This window comes from Alligator sinensis, unplaced genomic scaffold (genome assembly GCF_000455745.1).
Source record: "Alligator sinensis unplaced genomic scaffold, ASM45574v1 scaffold314_1, whole genome shotgun sequence".
In the NCBI taxonomy this organism is placed as follows: Eukaryota; Metazoa; Chordata; order Crocodylia; family Alligatoridae; genus Alligator; species Alligator sinensis.
Genome location: NW_005842703.1, coordinates 75,342 through 102,228, shown reverse-complemented (window position 1 = coordinate 102,228; position 26,887 = coordinate 75,342). Strand labels below are relative to the sequence as shown.

General features: G+C 43.5%; 1 protein-coding gene across 1 annotated transcript in view; it reads right to left on the bottom strand.

Annotated features, from left to right (window-relative positions):
• The window catches only part of LOC102384716 (cytosolic phospholipase A2 zeta), a 43,621-nt gene that overhangs the window by 4,860 nt on the left and 11,874 nt on the right, over nt 1-26,887 (bottom strand). Inside the window, exons 5-18 of the mRNA XM_006034077.2 lie at nt 22,881-22,921; nt 17,529-17,571; nt 16,434-16,497; nt 15,935-16,104; nt 13,310-13,423; nt 12,389-12,426; nt 11,176-11,311; nt 10,184-10,320; nt 8,351-8,573; nt 7,620-7,734; nt 4,238-4,375; nt 2,169-2,276; nt 711-905; nt 149-315 (exon numbers count right to left, since the gene is read on the bottom strand). Of these exons, the coding sequence (XP_006034139.2) occupies nt 149-315; nt 711-905; nt 2,169-2,276; nt 4,238-4,375; nt 7,620-7,734; nt 8,351-8,573; nt 10,184-10,320; nt 11,176-11,311; nt 12,389-12,426; nt 13,310-13,423; nt 15,935-16,104; nt 16,434-16,497; nt 17,529-17,571; nt 22,881-22,921 (1,689 nt within the window). The remainder of the gene's footprint in view (nt 1-148; nt 316-710; nt 906-2,168; nt 2,277-4,237; nt 4,376-7,619; nt 7,735-8,350; nt 8,574-10,183; nt 10,321-11,175; nt 11,312-12,388; nt 12,427-13,309; nt 13,424-15,934; nt 16,105-16,433; nt 16,498-17,528; nt 17,572-22,880; nt 22,922-26,887) is intronic.

Below are 26,887 nucleotides of genomic sequence, written 5' to 3'. Positions count from 1 at the left end.
TTGAAGATCTAAGTGACCATAAACTTGCTAAAATATGTATTTTCTCCATAAAAGAGCATATGTCAAAACATCTATGACTGCTTCACATAACCATTACTAATATACGGTCCCATGCTTTTCCCTTTGTCTAACTGGGCTCAGATCTCACCTCAAATGGAGCTTCCCAGGAATAGTTGAATGAGACAATAACATCTACATCACGCTCTGACTGGAGCACCAATGGGAAGGGAGAGTTTATAGAAAAGCCACCATCTACCAAATACAGGCTGTCTTCCATGGGAGTCAGCTGGTTGGGGAAGGCGTCCAGATGAGTGCCTGAAAGGTCCCCAAGAAGTTACATTAGTTATCAAAACACTTCTAGTTACCCTTCACCTAAACAAGCAAATGAAGCAGCCACTGAAACTTTTAGAAAAATTATTTAATACACATGCTATAGTCCCACATCAAAATCAGGTCTGCCTTCTGGATATTGAGGAAGCAAAGCAGAAAGCAGATGTCTACCACCTGCTACTTCGTATCAGACAATTTTTCAGACTGACTGAGTCAAATCTTCTATTGCAGTATAAATAGGCAGCACTCCATTGATTTCAGTGAAGCTGAACCAAACTTACACTAGGAGGACATTCTCCCCATGTGGTAAAGTAACACATGATTTTAAAATACTAACTGAATATTCAAAACACAGCCCAATTTCTTTCATGAATAGCTACCTTTCCAGGCCACAAACTTCTTGATGTTGACATAATCCCTGTGAAGATACAGCCCTTGCATGAAGTTGAAGGTTTCACCACTGGTGAAACGGGACTTGAAGAAATCCTGAAAAATTTGTAGCAAGGGTCCCCCTGGTATAACTAGACGAGTCTTTAACCGTGTTGGGTCCCGAAAATGGGATCTTCGGCAGTCATCTAGGAAGAACACAGAAATTATCAGAATATATTTCAAAGCATACTTATCCAAATCCAACATTAAGCAGCAAATCTATTCACCTACAAAAGTTTAATCTATTGATGGAAGTCTTTTCCCACTCCCCCATCTCTGGTCCCCACCCAAAGCATCTGGGCACAATAGAATGAAGTCCAATCTACTTAATTACATATTCAAGCTTCATAATATGCATATCTCATTTAGGTTGACCTGCATGAGTCATGCAATAATTTCTAACTCATTTCAGTGAAACCTTTGCCAACTTGTGATCTTACGGATTCTGTTGCACAAGGGGACAATGGTCACCATGAAACATTCAGAATTCACTATGATGTTCTTATACCTGCAGTGGGAAGTAGCATGGTGAAATCGACAAACACAGAGAAAGAAAGTCTACCTATGGGACTTATATGGCCCCTATCATCAGGGTAAATGAACAACTGACAATTGTTAATGAATTTATTCTCTTAGCACCCTCTGAGAAATTTTACATGTTGAGGAACTAAGGCACAGGGAGACAAAATGATTCAAGAGTTGTACACAATATCAACAACTTAGTAGGGGAATGAAGTTAGGTCTTCCAAATAGCACTGGAGCATTCTTCTTGTCCTTTCAGTTAAGGCATTGGACTGGGATTCAGATCTGGTTCCGTTCCCAGATCTACAAACTTTCTGTGTGACCTTAGACAGGTCACCTAACCTCTCTGCACTTCTGAACCTCAGGTCCCCATCTGTAAAACTAAAACCATGAGTAATATGTTCCTACCTCAAAGAGGCATTGCCAAAGATTATAGTCACAGTGTTGCCTTTAAGAACAAATATTAAACAAGAGAGAGAGAATGCAGGTATTGAATAATCATTGTAAACCATAAGGAAAAAAAGGAAAAGGTGGCGGCCCAATGAGACATGGCAAAGCATAGGAGAGAGAGAAATGAAGAAGTATGGACGAGCATGTCAATTTTAGAAAGAAGAGAGGCTGACAAAGGAGCAGAGACACTTCCTTGTAGGTTCTATATGCTACACAGCATGAAGGACAATAAGCAGTGCATGTCCTTCTGAGAGACGCTCCATGATAGGAGACAGTGGGACTCGGGTGGTTTTAATTTTCCAGCTCCACCACCCCTACTCTTCCCTTGAAAACGATAAAGGACTTCTTCAATTTTGATATATGAATGTCATGTGATTTTGCTGAAAAAATCAAGACCTCTGGAAGCAACTACTAAACAGGTATTTGGACTTTCTTACCTATGACTTTGATGACATCTTTTAGAGGCTCTAGAAAGCTAAGGCCCATGCCAACTACTTTCAGACAAATATCATCTAGGCTTGCAGCAAAGGCACTTCCCCACATTCCTGCAGAGAGAAGGAGGGGTGAGGGCAAGAGAGACAAGGAAGCATTGATACCACAAATAAGCTTCCCAAACCCAGTGCATTTGCTGGAAAGGCCTAATGGGCTGCTGATCACTGCCTCCAGACAGGCACAGCATGTGCACTACACAGCAACCTTCAAAAACATCTTTCTATAATAAACACACAAGCAGCTAAGGTTAGCAATAACCCCTGATCTAAAACCATGAATTGCGGTTTTACGATTTTCGTGAAAACTAGAAAAAACAACAGTTTCCACAATCACCATGAAAAATGGTGTTTTCTGCGATTGTATGTGGAGTTACACACACAAAAAAAAAAAAGCTTACTGAAATACAAAGAAAGTGCAGCAATCCCTGGAACCCTAGAGCATGATGTTTGAGAGAGAGCTACTAAGAGGCTGAGCTAGAGACAGACTCAGTGAAGGTGCCAGTTGGGAAAGTGAAAGGGCTTCAGTGCCATCTTTTAAGAAGCCAGATGCAATGCTGCAGTCTGAAGATGACTGACTGGCCTCTCAGTCAATCAGCAGCAAGAGGCGGAGCCTCTGGGGCTCCTCAGCCAATGTGGGGGGAGGGGGGCTTGTCACAAAAAGACCATGAAATAAGCTCCACACAGCACGAGCAGACCATAAAAATTCCTTCGTCTCGCTGCAGTTTAGGTAGACCCCTACTCATAGAGTCACCACAGCTCATAGAAGCGTCCCTCTGACATCTGACCGGACTCTGACTACGTGGCATACTGCAATGTAACAAATGGGGAAAACATACCCTACACTACCATGGACACATTGCTGCAACATCTCCCATGCTCTAAGATAGGGGGAAGCAACCTTTTTTAGTAGCCATGGCACAAATTAGGCCTGCACCCTCCCCAAGCGCCATTCTTATCCCCTTCTCTTGCCAATCCACAGCTCTGCTTTGTTCCCTACCACATCTGCCACTGTGCTGCCTTCCTCCTCACCAAGCTGCTACACGCTACACACAGGGGCTGCCCATACCACAGGTTGGCCACCTCTGCTCTAAGATAAGATCCAAGAGACTGTACTATTGTTAAAATAGCTTAACCCTACTGGTTAACCTTGACTGCATCATGTGAAGAAGAATATTGTATTTTAAATAAGCTACAGCTGTTGAGAAGCACTGTTCCTCATATGCTCTTCATCTGGGGACTAGCAAATGTGTGAAACCTAGCAAAAACCTAATTTCTGTATTTTCGATCCTGGCAGCCATTTACAGAAATTCATTCTCAGGAGAAAAAAAAATTTCTTATCTTTCAATTCAAGATCCCATCCCTCAGCACCCAACTGTCCTCAAACTTCTTGGTTTAAGCCCTGACACTCATCTGCATCCAGCAGAGACCACAGTGCAGCCCAGATAAATAAGCTTCCCCAGGGATCTTAGGCAACTGATTCCATTGGTCTCTTCTTTACACACAGAGGAATGGGGTTAGCCAATAATAGGTCACTTCTCTCTGCCAAGGATAGTACTCTTTTGAGCAGAGATCGTGCCTGAAAAGCAGAAAGTCAGGCAGAGAAATAATGCCACTCCAGTGTTGCCGTATATTTTTTAAACAGATAGCAGCTGCCAGCTAGTATACAACTACTGATTTCCACTAGCCCCAGCACTCCTAACCCTCACCACCACAATCACCAGTGAGCAAAGGATACCTTTAAATAACAGGGAGTAAAACAGTTAACATCAGGTTTCAAAATTAACTAATTGACATGAACAGTATAGACGGGGTATGTTATTATTTCATGATGTCTGCTTGCAGACCAAGGAAGTCTCGATTGTACTTGGTAACATATAGATGGACTTTTTTGCAATCATTGGAGAAGTCTGGCATATTTAACCTTTCAAATTTTCCAGCCGTGGACAAAATAAGATAGGGGCTTATGTTCCTGAGTTTCTAATCTTCCCCTCCAAACCACTAATTTCAGATCATACCCTGTAGATAGCAAATCCTGGGCTCTGGACGTTTCTGGATTAGCTGGCCCATGAAGAACTCACTGTCAAAGTCTTCTGTGTGGACAAAGGCCCCGTACTTCTGGAATCCAACCTCATATGGAGTGAACTCACACCATTCTAAGAGCAAGGACAGCAAATCAATGGCAACCTCAGGAATGCAATCAAGTCATCTTTACCTCTGCACATATAAATGACTGAAGAAGAACATCCCTCTGTTTCTTCCAGCAGTGCTCACAGAAAATTTTTTCCCCTTCTGTCAGTGAATCACACATGCAGTGGAACTGGCAAAGCTGTTCTGCACAGGAACGTCACAGATTTCAGGTGCTTCCATGAAGGATCCATGGGAAAGATAGCCCCTGTCAATGAAGCTAGGAGCTAGGATTTCTTAGTGTCTATCACGCTGGTGGCAGTAGAAGCAGTATGACTGTCTAAATCAACAGTTTTCAACCTTTTTAGATTTAAGGCACCTCTTCAAAAGTGCTAGTTCTTAGTTTCCACTCATTTTTTAACTATAGGAAAAGAACAGGGCAATTCTGCTGTTGCAAAGAACTGAAGATGACTTCAACAGGTCAGAATGCTTTAAAGTTATTGATGCCTACTTTCCTCTGGGTTTATCTTGTGAATTGTGTTTGCATACCTAACACTGCTAACATTGCAATGCACCCTTGAAAAGACATGAAGGTACCCGAGAATGCCATGGCACCCTAGTTGAGAATCACTGGTTTAAATGCTTAATAATGAACATGTAGTGAAGCACCTGAATAAGAATGCTCAGTAATTAGATGGTTTGATAAATACTTTGCAGTACTGAAGTTTTCATATATTTATTGATTGAATCATTAAGGTGTGAAACAGCTTGTGACTATTTTAAAACAGCAGCACAGAGTGTTATTGAAGCATGTCAGTACTGAGCAGTGTGCCACATCATTACTCATACCTTCAATCCATAATTAATTGTTTATATTTCCAACATCTAAACTTTCTGAAATTTGTTTGAGCCATTTACTCAAGCCTAATATTTATTTTATCATGAAAAATGGATTAATTAAGGATGCTATAAATGTCCTTGGCTCCTGTTTAATACTAATCATCAGAAGATGTCATTTTACAGATAAGGAGACTGAAGCACAGAGAGTGCCCCAGGTCACCCAGCATTCCAGTGACAGAGCTGGAAAAAGAGCCCAGTCTAGCAATCTATGCAGAGGCCACATCACCTCCCAACTCAGACTAGTAGGTTTGCAAGAACAATCTAGTTAAGATAGTTCTAAACGATGCCATGAGTATTGCTAAAGATCAGTGGGACAGCAACACAGCTGGGCACATACAGCGCGGGGCATTAGCAACTTCCAGTTGCCACTGGTGTTGCTGTGTTTTTTCACCCCCACACCTTCAGCTCAATGACCAGGACAGTTGCCCCACTGGGGTTACACCACTGTTGAAGAGAGAAATATTGTTCTCTTTCTAGGTTCTCAGTTCCACTAAATCCTGCCAATTCTTCCTATATAACATTTTGAGAATATAGTCTTTTTATGTATCCTTACCTAAAACTCTGGTCTCGTTATCTTGTGCATCTCAACTTATTTTTCTCTCGCTTCGATTATTCCTCAAATTCAAAGTGACAGGTTCATCACATAGATTGTCACCCTTTCTCCTTATAACCCTGCACTGAGATCTTCTCTATTGCAGCAAATACAAACTACTTGACTTGACTTTCACACCTTTCATAGGCTAGACTCATGCTAGCCATCTTCTTTCATTGACCCCTAGGAGGCTGATTGCCCAGAGAGCAGGCCCACAGAGCCAGCTTCCACCACCCCTCATTAGCTTTACATAAAAACCTTTGGGTTTGGCTCTTTTGGAAGAAGCTCCTCAGAAACATCTTCACAGCTTCTCTGTTGCCCTCCATCAAATCTTGCATGCTTACAACAAGCCTGGTAGCAGCTCAGCAACTGCAGTGCTGGAACAACTGATTGGTATCATGCCATCATTTCCTTAAGCTTACCCTTCTATTGTTTCTTATCTTTTACTTTAGATCAGTGCTTCTCAGCTGCAGCACCTTGTGGTGCCTTAAGATCCTTTCAAGGGTGCCACAAGATGCCATGCAATGTTAGCACTGCTGGGTGTGCAAACATGATTCATAAGATGAACCCAGAGATTTTAAACAGGAATTCATTGTGTTAAAAAAACATGGGGCTGCTGTGGTGTTCCTGAGTTCTTTGCAACAAAAGAATGGTTCTGTTATTCTACAGTCAGAAAGTGAGTGAAAAGTAAAAGCTGGAATTTTCTGAGGGGTGCCTCAAGCCAAACTAGGGGTGCCTTGAATCTAAAAAGGTTAAGAGACAATGCTTTAGATTATAAACCCTTTAAAAGCAGACAGCATCCTTCATGGCTGTGTTTGTACAACACCTAGCACAAAACAGTCCTAGTACTGTTGGGCCCCCTAATTTTGCTACAGTACAAATAATCATGGTATTATGTGTGAAGTGGGGTAGGATGGTAAAGAGAGTTAGATAACTCTGGGGCTCTAGAGGCATGCCTAAGGGCCTCACTCCAGATTTAGGAGGATGGCTGCCCTCAAGCAGTCCAGCAGTAAAGAGGCATGCAGTCATTTTAGGCTCAAAAGTTAAAAGATGACTGAACATGATACTAGCCACATCTCTCCTTGGCTCTGGAAATCAGTGAGCTTTAACAATGTTAGCCTAAAGGGCCACTACACTCAGAACGGACCTTTGAAACTTGTATATGCTGCCAACCTCCCAAAACACAGTAACGTAACTAAGGCAGGGCAACTGAGATCTCAGTCTTATTCTTATTCATTGACATGCTAGTCTCAATTTAGGTGGGGTGGGGTCAAAAAAATAGTTGCTGGCAGCACAGTGACAACCAGAAGCTGCCATTCTCTGGTCCCCGACTGCCTTGTTATGCCTCTTTCAAAACGTATTGTTATGCATGAATCCTACATAAAATCAAACATTGGACACTACAGAAAAAGAACAAAACAACCAGGTCCCAAATAATAAAGTGCATCAATAATGATCACTTTATTTACCCTGTGCTAAGATCAAGACAAATAAAGTTGAACTATTTTTGTAGTGTACTGTTGTTCACACCTGCTGAAGAATTTTGACACTCCCTATGAAAATATTTAGGGCAACCAATTTAATCAATCTTTGCTGAGGAAAATGTATGAAGATCCTGAAGCTGAATTAGCACTTTATCATGCTAAGAGTTAGGTTATGAACTACTGGCTGATCTCTCATTACCCAATCCTCAAGGAATCAGAAAAGAGTGTTTACATTTTGGTAGGAGGAAATGATTTACAGATGTTATAATTAGAAAAATAAACCTGCCTTGTTTATACCTGCAAAGTCATCACCACTAATATTGGGTCTCACATTGATAGCTGCATAGATAGGATAAGGATTCTGAGCCAACTCCACTGCTTTCTGTTGATCAGACAACTTTGATGGGTCTTCCTAGTTACAAGGAGGAAAGAAAAACATCTTTTTTGTTGTTATACTAAAGCACCTGTGCCCACACTCCTGTATTCTGGGGCTCTCTCACACCCCACTCTTGCCCAGAACTGTTTCACTAGCTCTGAAGTTCCTCTTCATTTAAGCGTAGCCGTCATCTAGGTTTCCCAGCATACTTGGAACTAGCCAAGTGTTCTTCACCAGCCAATCACTGCTTTAATCAAAATCCAGTTTGCCATTTCATCTACACAGCAGTGTCGGCCTAAATCTTTTTTTGAAAACTACACTGAATGCATCTTTCCACTTTTTTAAACCTTAATATAAAGTAAATGGCTAACAAAATAACCTCAAATAAAAACCTAACTTGCACATCATCTGTAGATCTCAAACTGCTTTAAAGGGGTGGTAGTATTATTCCCATTTTATAGATATGGAAACTGAAGCATAGTGAGGTGAAAAACCCTCATGTTTGTGCCTTAACACCTCTCATCTCCAAAACAATTCTAAAAAATGTAAAGAAAGCCAAAGAGAAATAAGATTCTGGAAATGCACAATAAGTGGCTATGTTGAATTTCTTATTTGAAGGTAAGAAGACATTTCAAAGCCTAGAATTCTTTACCTTCTGCTGCAGAAAATACTCTACAATAAGGCCCCACAAGTCTGTGAAAGAGACTTTGCGTCCATCATTCTCCATTGAGTTCAGTTCCTGGAAATAGTATTTCAGTCGTTCTGGAGAAAATGCCCCAGCTTTGCTATTTGATACATTATTCCGGGCTCTGATGATTGCATCTTGAAGATCCTTTTGGGACCAATCAGCATCTTGATACAGTGTAGACAAACACCTAAACATTTACATCAAAAAATCAACATGGAAATTAAACACTGGATTCAAGTTAGTTACTATTGCAAAATTGAACTGAAAATTAGAAGCCTGACATCTTAGAAGATTACAAACTGTTAAAAAAAAATGCAAAACTTAAGGCTCTTCCTCTGCCTGAAGAAGGGTATTTTGTACCTGAAAGCTAGCAAATAACAATTTTTCCAAATATTTAGTTGGTCTAATAAAAGATATCACATTTACCGAAAGAACCTTTTCTGCCTCCATCCTTAGACCAACGTGGCTACAACCCAGCACCCCTGAAAGTTAAAAAGTGTAATTTTGCATTTTCAAATGTACTGGGGAAGACAAGACCAAATGTCACTGTATCACCCTGCTTGCTAACTGCTCACAACAAAGATGTTCAAAGACTAGATGAGCTGATGTGAATCTATTTACAAATATTACCTACCTTGCCCTCACAACAACCTCCAAGAGCTAGGTGAGCAACTAGTGTGACATAACAGCTGAAAGCAGGATACAAGTTTTGAACATCACAAAACTAAGAATACCAGTTCTGAAAACTTGCTTCTAACATGAGTAACTGGATCTTGTCAGAAAGGTGTGGTCCAAATTATTGAGTTTGTGAAAGGACATTGCATGGGAAGGACCTGGATTACGCCTAAGCCTCAAGAAAGGACTGCTCCTTCAGGTTGCACAACTCCTCAATGGCACTGCACAGAAGAGGAGTCCTGGTCTGTGTACACATACTGAAGGGCACCATTAGGCTTTGTGTTCTGAAAAACTAAGAGTTAAAGAGGACAGAATTCAAAACAATCTTGCTTACTAGGGATACCTCAAATGTGGAGAAATGCCAAAGATGGAGAGCTGGCATAGCCAAGTCCCATGTCAGTTATCTCCATGGCCTTTCATGCAGGAAAGAAGTGTAACCAGAGAGTTCTTCCCACCGGTTATCTGCAGCTGACAAATGGACATCAGGAACCACAACTAGTTGGCACATATTAGAGCAGCCCCCCAAACCCCTTCAATCCATGAAACAGCCCCCAAAAAAGAATCAGACAGAGAATAAGCATATCTAACTTTCTGACCCTCCTCTCAAAACAGCATTTGTCTCCATATATTTACACTGCTATATGCAGTACTGTATATATGTAGAGAAGAGGAAGAGACAAGCCAAGCATTTATTTACATTGTCAATTATTTTCCATCAGACATAAAGGCAGAGAAGTTGGGAAGCGCAAAAGGCAGTTGGGCAATCAAGCCCTGATGTAACTCAGTGGAAGGTGGACATTTACTTCCTGACTTTGCCTTAAAAATGTCTCCCAAAGTATTTGCTTTCTACATTAAATTTAGGTATATTCTGCTCCCAGTTTTCACCCAGCTACTGTTGTTTTTAATTCACTGATAGTAACATGCATTTAAAATAGGAACAGATCTCTTTCTTAACTTCCTTTTCCCACTGTAATATTATGAATATTGATATCAGGTAGAAAAATTATATTTCGGCCCTACCATTTTTCTAAAGAGAAGATGCATTCAGCTTAGTGTCCCTCTTGGATCTACATTAACTCATCCAGCTAAAAGTTTCAGGAACCAGCGCTGCATTTTACATACCACGTAGAGCCTGAAATTCCACACACATATGTTGTGCTGTCCAGAAGGCCTAACTGCTGAAGGCCTGATAGGCTGCCATAGAGCGATGTCAGTGCTCTGGTCCCACCCCCAGATCCCAAAACTGCTACAACAGGAACCTGCAGAAATAAACCAAAACCAATATATTTACATAGCCTTTCTTGATTTGCTATTTATTTTTAAAATAACTTTTTACTTGTCTTAGAATAAGACCCATCAAGCACAGACACTTCTACTCCTATTAATATACCAATTAATTTTATATTTGAATTTAATCATTTCAGTCAATAGCTGTATTATAAAAATATTGTACTATCCAAAGAGTCAGTCACTTGCTAAAATGAGGTGCAAGGTATACTGCCCACAGATATGGTCCTTTAAATGTGTGTCTTGTAACTCTCCATGAAACACAGTTACAAACAACAACAAAAACACAAGCCATTTCTACAGGAACAGTATTTAAAGACCCTAAGCAGTGATCAGAGCTTTATTGTATCAGGCACAGTACACAAAACACACTCTTCCTGCTCACTCCTACATTTCTAATCCCATCAAATTGGCACAAAGGAAGCTGCATATATGGGCATTGTTTGGCCCAAAGGCTGATTTTATTTTAAGCTTAAAGAATTCAAAACATAAGATGCAGCAGCTCTAGATAAGAGAATCCAGAGAGAGTCTGACACCTTGAACATCTAGACATTTTCATCAAATTTCTGGAAAACTTTTAATAAAATAATTTTGTGCATTTCCTAAAAGGAAAATTTAATAAAATAAATGCAGATATAAAGAGATTCTGTAACCTGGAATTCAAACTTCATATTTCTCTAGTGAGAAACTCAAAATAGGACACGTTATAGGTGTCCCTCGTGTTTGAAGAAAGCTCTGTTGTTTATGTGCAGAGTCCTACATTGTTATCCTGAAGACTAATCAAGCATAACTGAGCCTGCAAACATCTCCAAAGTTATGCTGCATACCTCATCTTTCCCAGGGGTCTCCCTTAAGTTAAGGGCCGTCTTCAATGCTTCAGCAACTATTTTCTTCCTCTTGTCCAAAAATTCTCTCTCTTGTTTACAGAGGTCAAACCCAAGGCGTATATCCAGATCCCAAGGGCTGATGTCAGAAATTGGAGTTGGAAAGAAAAATCATTAAAGGGGACTAGAAAGCTCTAAAGCACCTCATGAAAAAGGTGCTTACCAGTCTTTTCTCAGCAAATATTCTAGACTTTTGGCTGAAACATGGCATCAGAACACAAAATCAACATTCACATAAAACCAGAAGTATATCTATCTACCAACAATAAGAGAGTCCCCTGGTTAAAAGTGAACTTTACCACTCTATTATCACTATTTTATTTTGTGACAAATTAGATCATGCATAAATGCCAGGTTTCAGTTGTTTCATATAAGAGTATGAATTACAGTTGGGCTTCAGAGATTTCAGAGGAAAGAGAAGATTCTTGGTAAAAAGAGAAAGAAAGTCACTAAGGGGCTGGGAACACTGCGTTGAAGAAAGACAAAGGAGGTTTTGTCATACATAAGTGACTGGCTCCATACCTCCGGAGTTAGAACACTAGTCTTGTTAACCAGGGATTGTGTCATAACTCATAAGGCAAGTTCAGCAAGAATTTTAGCAGATTCAGAAGAAAAAACACCTTTCTATTCACTTGTAGAGGAGAGTTGGAATCAGGAACTAATGTGAAGAGAAAAAGGCTAACTCGGATCTCTTTAAAAAGTTACTAGAAAAGATATGGACTTAGCCACTCATTATCCAACTACTTTTGCTTCTGTGTGCTATCCCATTCCACCAGAGTTCTCCTATTTCAGATTGTAAACTCTGTGCCAGGGATGGCATCTGCTTATTTGCCTGTACAGTGCTCAGTACTTTATGTTATTATATTTAGCTGCCTATTTATAGTCCTTGCTCCTTGGAACACATGAAAATTTTGTTCAGGTGTCAGGTCTTTTCCCAATACCAGTGCAACAAAAAAAAAATTTTACAATAAAAATTAAAATGGAATTTGACTAGCAGAAAAAAAATCTCCAGGATTTTATTTTTAAAACCAACCTGCACAGACATCTGGCAAACTGAGTGTATGACAGAGATAAATTAGTCACCCATGTTGTTTGCTAAGAGAAAGAAGACCTTTCCTTAAAGGATATATCAAGAATATATGAGACTCTGACTCACCTCACTTCAGAAGTCGTGCTGAAATCCAAACACTGTCCCTGTAAAGTGCAACAAATTCCTTGTTTTACAAGGTCCCATTGAAGGGCATAGAAAATGTGTTCAACGTTGTCTTCAAATATTCTACAAGTTCAACATGTCTACTAGCAAAGCCAAATATATAGAATACATTTTTTCCCCAATATCTATTTTATACTTAGGACCATAGGAAAGTAAGAATGGAAGGGACCTCATAAGTTCATCTAGTCCACCCCCTGCTCCAGGCAGGATCATCCCTAATTAAACCATCCAAGCCAAGAGTCTGCCCAACCTACCCTTGAAGATTTCCAAGGATAGAGATTGCACAATTTCTCCAAATTACCTGTTCCAATGCTTGACAACCCCCATAGTCAGAAACTTCCTCCTAATCTCCAACCTAAATTTCCCCTGCTGCAGCTTGAGGCCATTGCTCCTTGTCCTGTCCCCCGCAGCCACAGAGAAAACTCAACTCCATCCTCTCTATAATTGCCTATCAGGAATTATAATGAGAATGGAGATGGACTACTTACACAAGTATTACCCTGAAGGAACATGGATTTGGAGAATATATACTTTTTCTGTGAACATTTTGCTTTACTCCCTTCTTGCAAAGCCTATTTGTTTCTTCCCTTACTTCTACAAAACGTCTGAGCACTAATGTTTTTCTCAAAAGGAACCAGCCCCCAAAACACCACTTGTGAGAACGATTCTTGAACAATCTCTCCAAGAAGTGTCTTTTCTTGAGATATTACATTTTAAATTTCAGTAAACACTAATCACTCAGTAATCCTTCAGTGAAGATAGTGTTTTTAAACCAAACTTCAGAAGTGCTTTTTATTAAATATTGGAACAAATGGCACTTTATTCCAAGATTGTTAAAACATGCAAAAAAAATTCATACGTTACCTCTCCAAGAGGAACAATCATGTCTACTTTCTGTCCAACAGGAAGTGACTTAACTGGTACAACCCCTGATCCCAAAACTGTGGTCTGTTTTTCTATGTCATGGCTCATTCCATCCTATTAGTAATAAAATAATAACAAAGGGGTAATGATTAAATAATGATAAACCATAATTATAAAATAATGATAAGAGATGTAATAAAATCTCTTATGATAAAATTATTATAAAAATTATTAAATTATTAATAATTGTGATAAAACATAACATAACATTATTCTAATAAATAGTTATAATTTCAAAAGTGTTTTCAAATTCACAGAAAAAAAATGTTCTTGGAATCATTGATTTTATCTGTAAAAATATAAAAGGCAAATGAGTGTCACAAAATAGAGTTCTTTGCACCCTATGGCTAGGGACAGAAATTACACACAAACCGGTATAAGCAATTGGAAACCAGTTCAAATCTGTAACACAACGGAAGGTCAGTGTACATAAACCACTTTCAAAATGGCTGAAACCAGTTTAAGATAAAGCTGGAAAAATGTAATATCAGACTTAACTAATTTAGGTTAAATCAGTTATTGGACTTCTGCCCCAGATCCCTTCCAGATTCAAGTTCACTCGCAGTCCCCCAGAATCTGAGGATGCTTTGCACCTCCCCTGCCAACCCCACCTTGGACTAGCCTTTGCCCAACTTGTCTTCTGCAATTTAGCAGGGAGGCATGCTCTAGCACCCCCACCTCCCCCAGCTTCTGGCCTGGGCCACTGCAGGCATTTCCAGAATCAAAACTGAATGTCTGTTCATTTGCTTATCAGTTCAATTTACACAGCTTAGACTAGCCTGTGAAAATTGAATCAATTCAGCCTTGGGTTTGTTGACTGTCTACACTTAGCTCACAAGTTTGCTTCAGCTAAATCTTTATTAAAATAAGCCTTAGGTTGTCACCAACCATCAACCACCATACCTGTTCTCTGCCAAACCTTCTCTGCTAGGACTTATTTCACTCATTCCAAAACCTTACATTACTTAAATAGGTTTTTTTGGGTGGGGGGGGTTTATTTACTTACTTTAAATCAACCTTCCACAAAAAATGTTCCCTTCATCCAAATGTGGAATTTATCTCCAAAAAATATATGAAGTCTAACATAAGCAGCACTGCTTCATTAACAGAAATAAATCTCTACTGAGAATTTGCAAACTTAGGGGTTCCCCCTTCCCCCAAAGATTGGATTTTCATGGGGATAGCAAAAGACATATTCCAAATACAAATTTCAAGTCCCTGCTTCAAAACCCAGAGGCATTAGAGCTGTTCAAAGAAAAGGCCCCCATATGTTTTGTTTTTAGGGGGGATTAAATGTTTTTTCCCTTACCTTGCTTTGAAAAAATCTGAATCGGGTACGCAGAAAATTAAGCAGAGAGAAGCACTAAAAGCACATTTAGTGAAAGATGGACCCCTGGCCTGAAAAAATTTCAGTCTGAACAGTCAGTTTATAGGGGTGTGTGAAGCAGGCCCTATTTGATTTAGATTCAGCCCAAATCAGGGACAGTGATTCAATTCATTGATTGAGATCACTGTCCCTGATTCGATTTGGCCGAATCTGAAGATTCGATGAATCAGCCATTCAAACATAGACACAGCTTTAAATTTTTTCTACATACCTCAAGGTTCTAGCATGGCTTGTGAACACTGCGATGCTGAGGTCCACAGAGCGTCCCACAGGAGTGCAGGGGGGGAGGGGGGGAGAGGGCGCCCTCCACGTGCTATGTGGCAAACTCAGAAGTGGACCGAAGTACTTCCGGTCCACTTCCAGGTCCGCCAGGAGCACACTGGAGGGCACCCCCATGCCTCCCAGCTCAGCAACTAGCCATGGGGGAACCCTGGGTGCCTCCCCAGATCCAGGAGGCACCAGTCGCAAAGCCAGAGAAGTGCAGGGGGCCCCCAGCATGCTCCCCGGGTGGACCCGGAAGTTGACCAGAAGGAAGTACTTCTGGTCCACTTCCGGGTCTACTGCTGAGTGTGCTGGGGAGCACCCCACACTTCTGTGGGATGCTCCATGAGCCCTAGCATCACAGCATTCATGAGCTGCCTGCTACCTAGAGGTATGTAGAAAAAAACGTTTAAAGCTGTGTCTATGTCTAAATCACCAAATCTTTCCAAATCAATTCACAGTGTTCCGATTCGATTCAGAGAGATTAAAGGATCCTCTGATTTGATTTGGATTTGGAGATTCAGCCACCAAATCGGGCCAAATCTCTGCCAAATCAAATCAGGGACCAAAGCTTCGCACAGCCCTATTTTAGCAAAACTACGGGCAGCTTGAGAACAGGGCCTTATAGTTTTATAATAGGTAGCTTTACCAGCATCACACAAGCTATTTCTACTATTTCACAAGAAATTAATTTTAATGCACACTTTAACAATGGTATTCATTTATCTACCCAAAAGTGGTAAACTAGATTTTAATTTGCATTGAACTCTGGAGCAGTTTTGGGCCTGGTGAGTAAAATTCTAAGTCAACACAAGTTGCTCTCAAAGACATATCCATAAATCAGGACCCCAAGTTTCTGGAGAGATTTGTTCCAAAAGTGGATTGCAACCTTACCAAGTGTCAACAAATTTGCTTACCTGTAAGAAAGATGTGGTTTGTTCCAGCTCTATCTCCAGGTCTGGACACATTTCTTTGTCTACATGAAAAACAAATGGTATCCCACAATCTTGATTATCATCAGGTTTCAAGGGAAAGCACAACTGCTTCTCATATGCCCCAGGCATAGACAGCTTGACCTGACAATTCCCTGAAAACAGAAATGAGAAATTTAGGCCTATAGCAATCACTGAAACATGGCAAAAGCCAGAAAATATTATTAAAAACAGTCAGACAAGAGAGACAAAACCAGAGCTTTTGTCCATGTGGCATTCCATAGAGGAGATATAATATAATTTCACGTTAATTCCGGATTCAGTAAAAGTCACTTTTTCAAAGAATCCAGTAGAAAAAAATATGCATAGTAATGAGCGAAGCCAAGCTCCTTAGAATTTGATGGCAAGAAAAACTCTCAGAAAAAAATTCAAGCGACCCCAAACAAAAGTAAACATCTGCCTTGACATTCACACACAGCCTTACCCTGGTCTTTCTGCTTTGACTTATCTTGGTTGATTGTGCCTTTCAAACAAAGGGAGGGATGAGCCTACATGAAAAGAATGACATCTCTGGTTATGAGGCTTGGTCCATTTCCCATTGAGATATAACCAGCAACTAAAGGAACTAAATTACACCTATAACCTGTCATCCTTTAGCTAAACAAAGATTTTGGAGATTTTCGTTCAAGTGGATAGAATTTGAACATTTTTTTCCTGGGGGGGAGGAAGGGGTTCCCATTTGAAGGCAGTGGGGTTGTTTGCTTTTGACCAAGTAGTATGCTCTTCTCCTAGCACCTATAACTTCCTCCCAACCCAGTCTATGTAGCTATAAACTCTCAGAATGCAAGCAGACTTTTTTTCTCTCTTATTTAAATATGAACACTTGCTGAAATATATTTACATCTAAATGCTTGCCAAATATCAAACACTTTCTTGTCCTAGAATTTGGGAAAACTAAAAGCTTCCCTGATCTGTAGGGATCCCAGTGAGAATGGAAATTAAATACAAACAGCAAAAACTGGTTTTGCACATGCCAGGGGAAAAATAGGTTGCTAACTGTCCTGCAGTTCATAGGTAGTGGACAGGCAGAGACTCTGCAAAACACCTCTTATGCTTTATAATAAAACTCCCTCCAAAATTCAGAGAGACCACATAAAAATCAAACCTTCTGCCCCCAAGTTCCAGATTCAGCTCCCAATCCTGCTGTGATTTATCCTGTCTATTACTGCCATTCAGAAATGCATGAAAGGAATGAACACTGATACAAAAGAGAGGGCCTTGCAAGTGTCTAGCACTGGGGGACAGAAGAGTCCACAAAACACCCACCAATAGTTCAAAGGCATTGGCTTGAACATCTTTTTTGGCTATGATATTCTCATCCCTATCTTGGAATCACAATTTCCACAAATTCAAATTACACATTATCTTTACACAAATCAAATATAAGAGGGAGATGTGGGCCGTACAGAGGTATATGCATTTTGGCCATCTAACTTGGAAGTGCTCATGTCCTCTCATGTCCTGTTTAATCTACACAAAGTAACTATTCCCCAAACATAACCAACTGACTTTCACTCACCACAAGGACTCCATTTGTGAGGATCTCAGTAGGGGCATCTGAGCTGCAAAAGGAATGAGCTGTATGAATGTATTTATACTTTAATTTGCCCTTTGACTTTTATTTTGATGCCTCTCACTCCACTTTCCAAACTGGTAGTCTTTGAGCACCTGAAACAAAAGGACTATGCTCACAGTCTATAGTCCAACACAAAGAATGACAGCTCATGGTCACACCTGTGGTGCCTGCCACTCAAAGAGCCTAAGTAGGCAGCAGATGTAGCCTGCAGGTGACTGTACTCCCCAATCAGGCGTCACAAGGCCAGGAAGAAACTGCCTGATTGGGGAAGAGGGCTCAGCTGCTAGCAATAAGAGCAGGCTTGAGCAGTAAAGATGGCAGCAGTTGCTGCAAGCAGCTGCAGGCAGAACATCACCTGGCTGAAGCTGCTGCTCAGGAACACCAGGAGGACAGGGTAGAAACTATGGGGATGGCAGGAGGTTCCTGGTCCTGGGGTATGACCTAAAACTACAACCTGCTAGGGTTGGATGGTGTCAGGGGCCTGCTTCTGGCAAAGAAACTTCCAGAAAATGTCACACCTGTGCCTACCTAGTGAAAGGCAAGTATGGGGCACCAGAAAGCCTCAGCCCCCACTGCCTTGTGGGTTACCCCATGGAGGGGAAAGGCTAGGGGAGCACACCCCAGCAGAAAAGCACAGGGACCCAAGCCCATCGAGTGGAGCCTGAGGCAGGGTCCAGGTAAGTTGACAGATGACTGAGACCCAAAGGGGCGTAATGCCCAAAAGGGTCCAGGTAAGTCGATAGACCCCAGAGGCCTGCACAACCATAGGCTGAGTTAGGGGAGCCCAGGTAGGTCAGCAGATGCCTGCAGCCTAGAGGCCCCAGTGAGGGGCCAGAGTAGGAGGGACCCAGCAGCCATGTAGAATAGGGCCTTAAACTGTCTAAAGGGCTGAACATAAGCTGACCAGAGTAGTGGCAGCTAGCAGCTGTGTAAAGTAGGGCCTTAAGACCGTCTGAAGAGCTGCATGTGGGCTGACTGGACTAGCCGCAACTGGCAGCCATATAGAGTAGGGTCTTAAGACAGCCCAAAGGTCTGCATACAAACTGACCAGAGTAGTTAGAGTAGAGGCCCCAGTAAGGGGGCATGACTTAAGGCTCAGGCACGTCCAAGGACTCCTGAGGCCTAGCTGGACCAGAGTGGCTCAGTAAGGGGCCAGGGGAGTGACAGTAGAATTTGGATGCCATCTGCATGGCCTGGGACAAATAACTTATTGTCTACATCAAGGCATGGCAGGTTAGCGTAGGTGGGCAGACTGCTTAGATGGGGAGGTGGGCCATCATAGCGACAGGTAGAGCTGTGCGAAATTGCGATGAGTGTTTCATTTCAATGCATACAGAGCTCAAAACAGTAAAATCAAAACAAAACAAAAGGCTTCAAAATAGCTTTGAAATGAAATGAGGACACTCGGAATGTTTTGAATGTTTCAAAACGTTTCAAGTTTCAAAGCAGCCCAGTGGTGGGAGGCAGGGGAGAGCTAGGGCTGCACTCTGAGCGGCTCCGCCAGCCCCATGGAGCTCAGCCCGGCAGCGAGACAGCCAGTGGCAGAGTCACTCCAAGCACAGCTCTGGCTCCAAGCGCAGCCTGGGCCAGTGACTCTTCCCTGCCTCCCGCTGCCAGGGTCAGCTCCGTGGGGCTGCGGAGCCTCCCACCGCCAGGCTGTGCTCACCAAGGCTGCACTCTGAGCGGCTCCACCACTGGCTCTTCTGCTGCCGGGCTGAGCTCCATGGGGCTGATGAAGCCGCTTCGATTGCAACCCTGGCTCTGAATGCAGCCCTGGCAGGCACAGCCTGATGGCTGGAGGCTCCACAAACCCACGGAGCTGAGCCTGGCAGCAGGAGGCGGGGCACCAAATGGAGCTCATTGCAGCTGGCAGAGCCGCTTGGAGTGCAACCCTGGCTCTCCCCCACCTCTCACCACTGGGCTGAGCTCCATGGGACTGGCGGAGCCACCCGGAGGGCAGCCCTGGCTCTCCCCTGCCTCCCACCACTGGGCTCAGCTCTATGGGCCTGGCAGAGCCCCTTGAAGCACAGTCCTGGCTCTCCCCCATCTCCCGCCACCAGGTTGCACTCCAAGCGGCTCTGCCACTGGCTCTCTGCCACCTCCCACTGCCAGGCTCAGCTCCATGGGGCTGCAGAGTCTCCAGCCACCAGGCTGTGCTAGCCAGGGCTGTGCTCAGAGCCAGGGTTGCACTCCAAGCAGCCCCGCCAGCCTCACGCAACTCAGCCCAGTGGCGGGAGAGCCAGTGGTGGAGCCACTCGGAGCACAGCCCTGAGACCCAGTGGCAGAGCCACTCATAGCACAACCCAGCAGCTGGAGGCTCTGCAGACCCGTGGAGTTAAGTCTGGCGGTGGGAGCCAGCAGAAGGCAGTGGAGAGCCAGTGGCAGAGTCGCTCAGAGAGCAGCCCTGGCTCCAAGTACAGCCCTGGCTCATGGCTCTCCCCTGCCTCCTGCCGCCAGGCTCAGCTCCGTGGGGCTGCAGAGCCTCCAGGCTGTGCTCACCAGGCTACAATTGGAGCAGCTCTGCCACTGGCTCTCCCACCACTGAGCTGAGCTCCATGGGGCTGGCAGAGCCGCTTGGAGTGCAGCCAGGCAGCTGGAGATGGGGAGAGGCAGGGCTGTGCTCTGAGCAGCTGCACCAGCCCCACAGACCTCAACCTGCCCTTCCAGCGCTGCCAGACTCCTCCTGGGAGTGCAGGCCCCAGATCTGTATGTGGGGTGACAGGAGGCTGCCGCTGCTGCCAGCAGCAGCAGCAGCAGTCTTCCTGGCACTGAGCCCAGCACTGGTCCCAAGTGGCAACGGCAGCCTCCTGTCATCCCAGGCACAGATCCAAGGGCCCACACCTCCCAGGAGGAGTCTGGCACAGTCCCACAGGCCTACCAGGGGCACAGGCCCCCAGATTTGCATGTGGGATGACAGGAGGCTGCCATTGCCGGCAAGTGACATGAGTTTTGCTTTAGCAGCTTGAGATGCAGTTTACTAGAAACACTTGCAGCTATCTCCTTGAAACTTGGTAGGCTTTGTGCCCTCAGAAGGGGCTACCATCATGCAATTTTCATCTGAATCAGGCATGAAATGACAAAGTTATAGGCATTTTCATGATTCCCCATTATAGCCTATGGGCGAAACATCAAAACACGTTCAAACAGTTTCGACGAAACGAAACAGAACAGTGCTTCAAAATGACAAAACAAAACACTGTCCCTTCAAAACAAGTCGAAACGAAACGGTGCTGTTTCACACATCCCTAATGACAGGCCCCAATGATTTCCTTGTTACAGTTTTGCTCACAGAAACAGAAAATGTTCACTATTAAAAGAGCAATTGCTCCCTGGCTTTACATAACTGTCATGCATCCTCCCATTCCCATCACCAGCTAAAGGCTAGACAGAAGAGAAGGTAGGCTCTAAAAGAGGGGGATCAAATATACAAGAAAGTATTCTGTATAGGTACATGCATATCTAAACAGTACAAGACAGCACCTGGCAGGGATACTGGATCTAGCTCTGCAGACACTCTCCCCAAAGCTGGAAGCAAAGCAACCATGTCTACACGGAGCAGCATCCAAGCTAATTAACTCTCTCAAATCCTCCTTCCATGTAGACATACACAAACTGTACTGTAAGGTTAACTAAGCAGGTAACTTTCAGCTGCCGACTAAGGCTTCATACATGCATTCAAATAATCTGGGAGAATTTCTACCAGGAGAACAAACCTGAGAGAAAATGCTCAGGGACACCGGAACAGACATTTGAATGCTGAGCCTTTGAAGAGTACAGAGCTTGCAGTGTTGATGCTACACAGCCGGGGGGACCCTGTGCACACATCTCAGTGGGCTGTACAGGCTCCTTCGGTCTGCTCAGAGACCGAATAGCAGCAGTATACACAGTAGCCTTGATTGGCTGACTCAGACAGCCTAGACACCTTGCATCTCCCTCCAGCACAACATGGGCATTGTGAAGGAAGAGGGTGTTCTGCTCTCTGCTGGGCTGGAATAGTAGAGTCCAACCTGAGTAATGCACTGTCTTGAAGTGGGGGTCGGGGAGCAGGGGAGAAGAGAAGAGCAGAAGCAAAGCAACCTGGCATGCTGGAGTTTTGTGCTGTGGCTTCTCTCAGAAAGGTAAGTTGAACAAACATTCACTCTTCCATGAGAAAATCTTTTAGAAGCAATTTAAGCCTGGCTGTTCTAAGATAATTTTTCTCCTGGAGCAGCTATTTTTGCTGTGGGACAAAAATCCTGAACATCCATATACATGTCATTTCTCCTGGAACTGCAACAACTCTCCCAGGCAACACTGACAGTATCTATGCATGTGCTCTGAGGTGGTGGGGAGGGTGCTTTAATTAGAGTGGCTCTGAGAGATGCTCTACTTAAAACACCTGCAGCATCACACGTATTCAGCATCCTATGCTTCAAAATAGCAGAGGCACTTGAACTAAAATTCATTCAACAGGCTTTAGTTTAAGTGACGCTACTGCCATTCTGAAGCATGGGGACACTGAATACATGTGACATGGAGGCTGCCAGAGCACGTTAGTTAACACGCTCCAGCAATCTCAATTAATTGAGTCTGCTCCAACGTGTACTAATTAGCAAACATCAGAGCAGACATCCAGCACGTATATTGGTGCCCTGAATATCTGTATGTGCCTTAGGCTTTATTTGTTTAGTTTTAGGCTAAACTGACTCTGAGCAGTCTGGGGGAGCCCATCAGGCTTACTCTGGACAATCTGAGAGCCAATCAGGGCTGTCATGTGTACCATTGCCATCTGTTGCCATGCAAAATGAAGGAGCCTGCACAGCATGCTGGTGTGTGTACAGGGGGCCTCTGGCTGCACAAAATCAGAACTGAAAGCTCTCTGCTCTTCAGGGACTCAGCAATTTGAATGTCTGTTCAGACATACCCTGGTAATTTTTTTCTGCTGGAGAACAAACCCAGCAGAACTCTTCCAAATCACTTGAACATGTAAATGCATCTTAAGACTCAACCTTTCTGAGCTTCACTACCCATTGCATGCTGCAAGATAGGAATTCAAATTACTGGAATCTGTTGCAATGCTAGACTAAAAGAATAATATCCCTCATGTGTTGATGTCTGAAGGCTGAGGAAGTCGCAGCCTTGAAGACATTTGTTAATTGCCGTTGGTAATAAGCTCAAAAATAATTCATAGAAATGTAAAAAATTTCACCCACTCTTGTATGTGGGAGACTATTGCTGTACTATAGAAAATATAAATAAAACAATATATTAGCAATGATTATTTTCACTAAGCAGTGCATTTAGATTCAAACTCACCATTTTTCTAAATAGAACTCTACATCCAGCTCTTCATTATCCTTTAAAAGGGAAAAAGAAAAATCATACACAAGTTCATAATTAAAAAGGCAAGGCAAGGTTTTACCCAACAGCTTTACCTGCAGGATATCTGCACATTAGATTATGTATTCTCAAGATTCTAAAGTATAATTATCTTAAGTGTGACTAAGGAAAAATAATGAATTACTTGGCTAGCCTGGTATCTTTATGTCAAGTCACATCTGCTTACTTTCCTGGCAGGCAATTCCTACTTGTTTTGCATTAGCATTTTTAACTAATGCAGCCGTAATTGCACAAGTACTGCCAATTTCGTTTAAAAACCATGCATTAGAGCCTTAGCATCATAAGACTGGCCCCCAAATCATGAGTTTTTGAAAAGTTTATGAAGTGTTTTTCTCCTCCCTTCCTCTCTTTCCTTGTGTGGGTGCAGAAAAATGATAGGAAGTGTTGCCCATTATCTCACATTTGACTGACATGATGTTGGCCTCTTCTACAGAAGTTTTTAACCCCAACGTGCCAAGTTCCCATCATTTTTCCATCCACATCTGCCCTAGTGCCTATGTATTCTGGCCCCCACCCTTTCCTCTGCTTCATTTGTTTGCATTATTAATCATCATGGTAAAAGGAAGGCAAGTATATATTCTGCCTGGGCTTGTAAGTTTTCAGATCAGTATGCAATGCTGCTGTATAATAATGAAGGGATAAGAATAAGGTAGAAGCAGGGTGACACAGATTACCTTATTTTTCCAGTGATTTGATTTACTCAAATAAAAGACAAGTCAGTCCATCCATCCCCCATCATCATGGAGGAAAAAGACCTTCATTTTACATTTGCATACAAGGAACCCTCATTAAATACACTGTCTATCATTAAACTGCTGCCAAAAGCAACATGTGTTCAATAATGGAAGCCAACCATGAAGTTGATTAAATGTAGCCAGCATAACTATAATTTTAATGGCCCCATGCTGGGCAAATACGTTTCTGGGAACCTACCACGAGGATTTTGATTTTTATTTTTTTACATAATATATTTCATGTTCCAGGTCAAATCAGCCAAATCAATTCCAATCGTATCAATTGAGCAGAACGTAATCATTCCAAAAACCGTATCAATTGAGCAGGCAGAACTCAGTCATCCTAAACACCATGTATGGAGCTACCACCAGCAGGCTCTCACCTAGGACTTCAGATGCTTCCAAATCCTTTGGCAGGCATCCTACATGCAGGACTAAACCTGGATGCTTGGGGTTCAGATGCCCCAGAGTTTTGCTTGACCTCAACCGTATGACTTCAGGAGCAAGCTAAGGAAGAGTCTCCCATTTCCATAAAGTCAGTGTATAGCCAAGATCTTCCCACTGGAAGTGAAAGTGGGAGGCTAACTATGCATTACCTCGGCCAGGGGAGTACTCTCTGCCAAGTAGGAAAACCACCTTAGTGGTCATGGTATTTTCCCTTTGGGTGCTTGCCACTTTAAGGACTGAGGCAGACAGCCAACAGGTGCCTGATTAGGGTGGCCATGTTAAGGCCCAGCTTATATAGGGGGAGGCAGCTGTTTGCTGACAGTGGCCATGAGAGAAACATCAGCCAGCAGAGCTACAGCTCAGGAACATCCTGGCTGTAAGGGCAGGAGCTATGGGGATGGCATTGAGGCTCCTGGTCCTGTGCATGACCTAAAACTGCCTCCTTCCAGGGTAGGTAGGCCTGGTGGGACTGCCTGTGGCAGGGCAGTCTCAACTAAATGCTAGGACCACTAACCTCCCAGGTAAAAAGCAGGTAGGGGAACCTTAGCCTCAGCCCCCACCATCTGGTGGGTAATCATGGGAGCTGTGGGAGTAGTAGGGCCAAGTATGCTCGTTTCTAGGTGCATGAGCCCAGTGGGGATGCAAGATCCTGGAGGCCCCAGAGAGGGTAGTTGGTGAACATGGCTTGAGGCCCCACACAGAGTAAGGCTGAACTGGGAGTAGGCCTGAAGGGCTGTGCATGAGAGGGGACTGAGTAGGTCTGAACTGGGAGTAGGCCTGAAGGGCTGTGCATGAGAGGGGACTGAGTAGGTCTGAACTGGGAGTAGGCCTGAAGGACAGTCCCAGGGGTACGCTGAGTAGGGCTGACCTGGGAGTAAGCCTGAAGGCCAGCACAAGGGCCAGCCCCATGAGTTGTAAGTATGATGAGCAGACCCCAGGGTGGGGCATGGTATAGAGCTGCCCAGTGAGGAGCTTGGTGCAAATGCAGCCCAGCATTGGTCTAAGGCTATGCCACATAGAGTAGGGGAACTCGTGGGAACTGAAGTTACTGTGTGGTGGTACCAGGGAGAGAGTAGCTATGCCTGGAAGCCAATGAGGGGTTGCTCAAGAGGAGCTAGGGCTGTGGAGCGTGGCCCAGGATGGGTGCTATGCAAGAGACCCCTGTGAAAGGAGGGACAGAGTAAGTGTGAGAGTGAATGGAGCCCAATTATGCACTGAGTTTGCCCTAGCCTCAGGCCAGGGGAAGTAATCATAACCTGGATGCCATCTCCAAGGCATGGGTCATGGTATAGGGAAGGTTTGGAGCCATGGATAGTGCCCCCTGGCATTGGGGCAAAGAATGGGCAGCCTCCCACTTAATAAATCAAGTTAACAACCAAGTCGTGGCAGATGAGACAGAGCAGACTGCCCTCGGCAGCTGGGCAAACTGCTTTGGGATCCAGCCTTGAAGTTACCCTGTCACAAATAGGTTACTACAAAGCATCAGAATGAGACAAATGATAGTGCCCATTGAGTGCAGCCCTCCCCCTCAGTGCCGGCTCTTTTTGAAATCATAGTGAACCGATACACCAAACATATTTTGACTTCCTCTTCACTCCCAGAGCTAAACTGCATCTTTCTTTCCCATTTCCAATTATTCCTGTTTTTTCACCAGCCTTAAATGTCTGGCAAACATCACCAAACCAGTCCCAAACAGTTCACCCAGAATCCCTCTGTCGCCCCCCTCAGTTTCTTGCATATGATTAGTGTGGCCCTGTCCTCCATGAGGTGGAGCTAAACCAGGCTGACCTGCATCTCATCTGCATATCAATTTTTGAAAGATCCCAGGACTCATGATAAGAACACCCAGTTCCAGTCATGAGTGGGAGGGTAATTAGCCCATGGATCCTTTGTGGGGAGCTGAAGAGGGAGGGGGAGAGAAGAAGGGTATCTGGAATACACATACATACTGAACAGGGCTGAGCTGTGGGGTCATCATGGCTTGAAATGATTCTGATGCTGCTGGGGCCCAGCCCAGTGAACTACAGGAAACCCTCGCTATTCACAGGTTCGGCATTCATGGTTTCAAATATTCGCAAATGCCAAACTCGCGTTTTAAATACACTTACAGGAGCTCCTCAGGAGCTCCGCACTTGCTGCCGTTGTGCTCCCACCACTGCCGGAGCCATGCCCCCCGCCAGCCACCAGGGGCACTGTGTTCATGAACGCAGACTGCATTCATGAACGCAGTGCCTTATTCATGGATTTTGCCATTCGCAGGGGATATGTTCTCGTATCCCCCGCAAATGGCAAAATCGCCTATATATGGAAAATTCATGAGCCTTTTGGATTTGCACTAATACCATGGATAGCTTGTAATATATAGAGGTACAAAAGTGCTGCTTAGAAGTGTTTATGGAGTACCTGTGCTAAAACTTGCAGTGGTTTCAGAAAAGGCAAAATGCATCCATTGTGGATTAACTAAATCTATGGGTACCGGTAGTAATTTGTGAGTGTTTTCAAAATTGCCCCTCACTTCTGTCATGACCCAAAGGGTATGATTTTGTGTGTGCTTCGGCACTGCAGAATTATTTCCCACCACATGGAGCTTTCTTTGCACAGTGCAATTCTCAGTTGCATAGAGAAAACCCCGGTGCAAAGGAGCACCCGCCACCCGCATGCAAATTTGTGTCCCACTATTGGCTGTTTCTAAATTATTCCCACGTGGCGGCTAGCGACTTGCTCTCTTGCCACATCATAGGG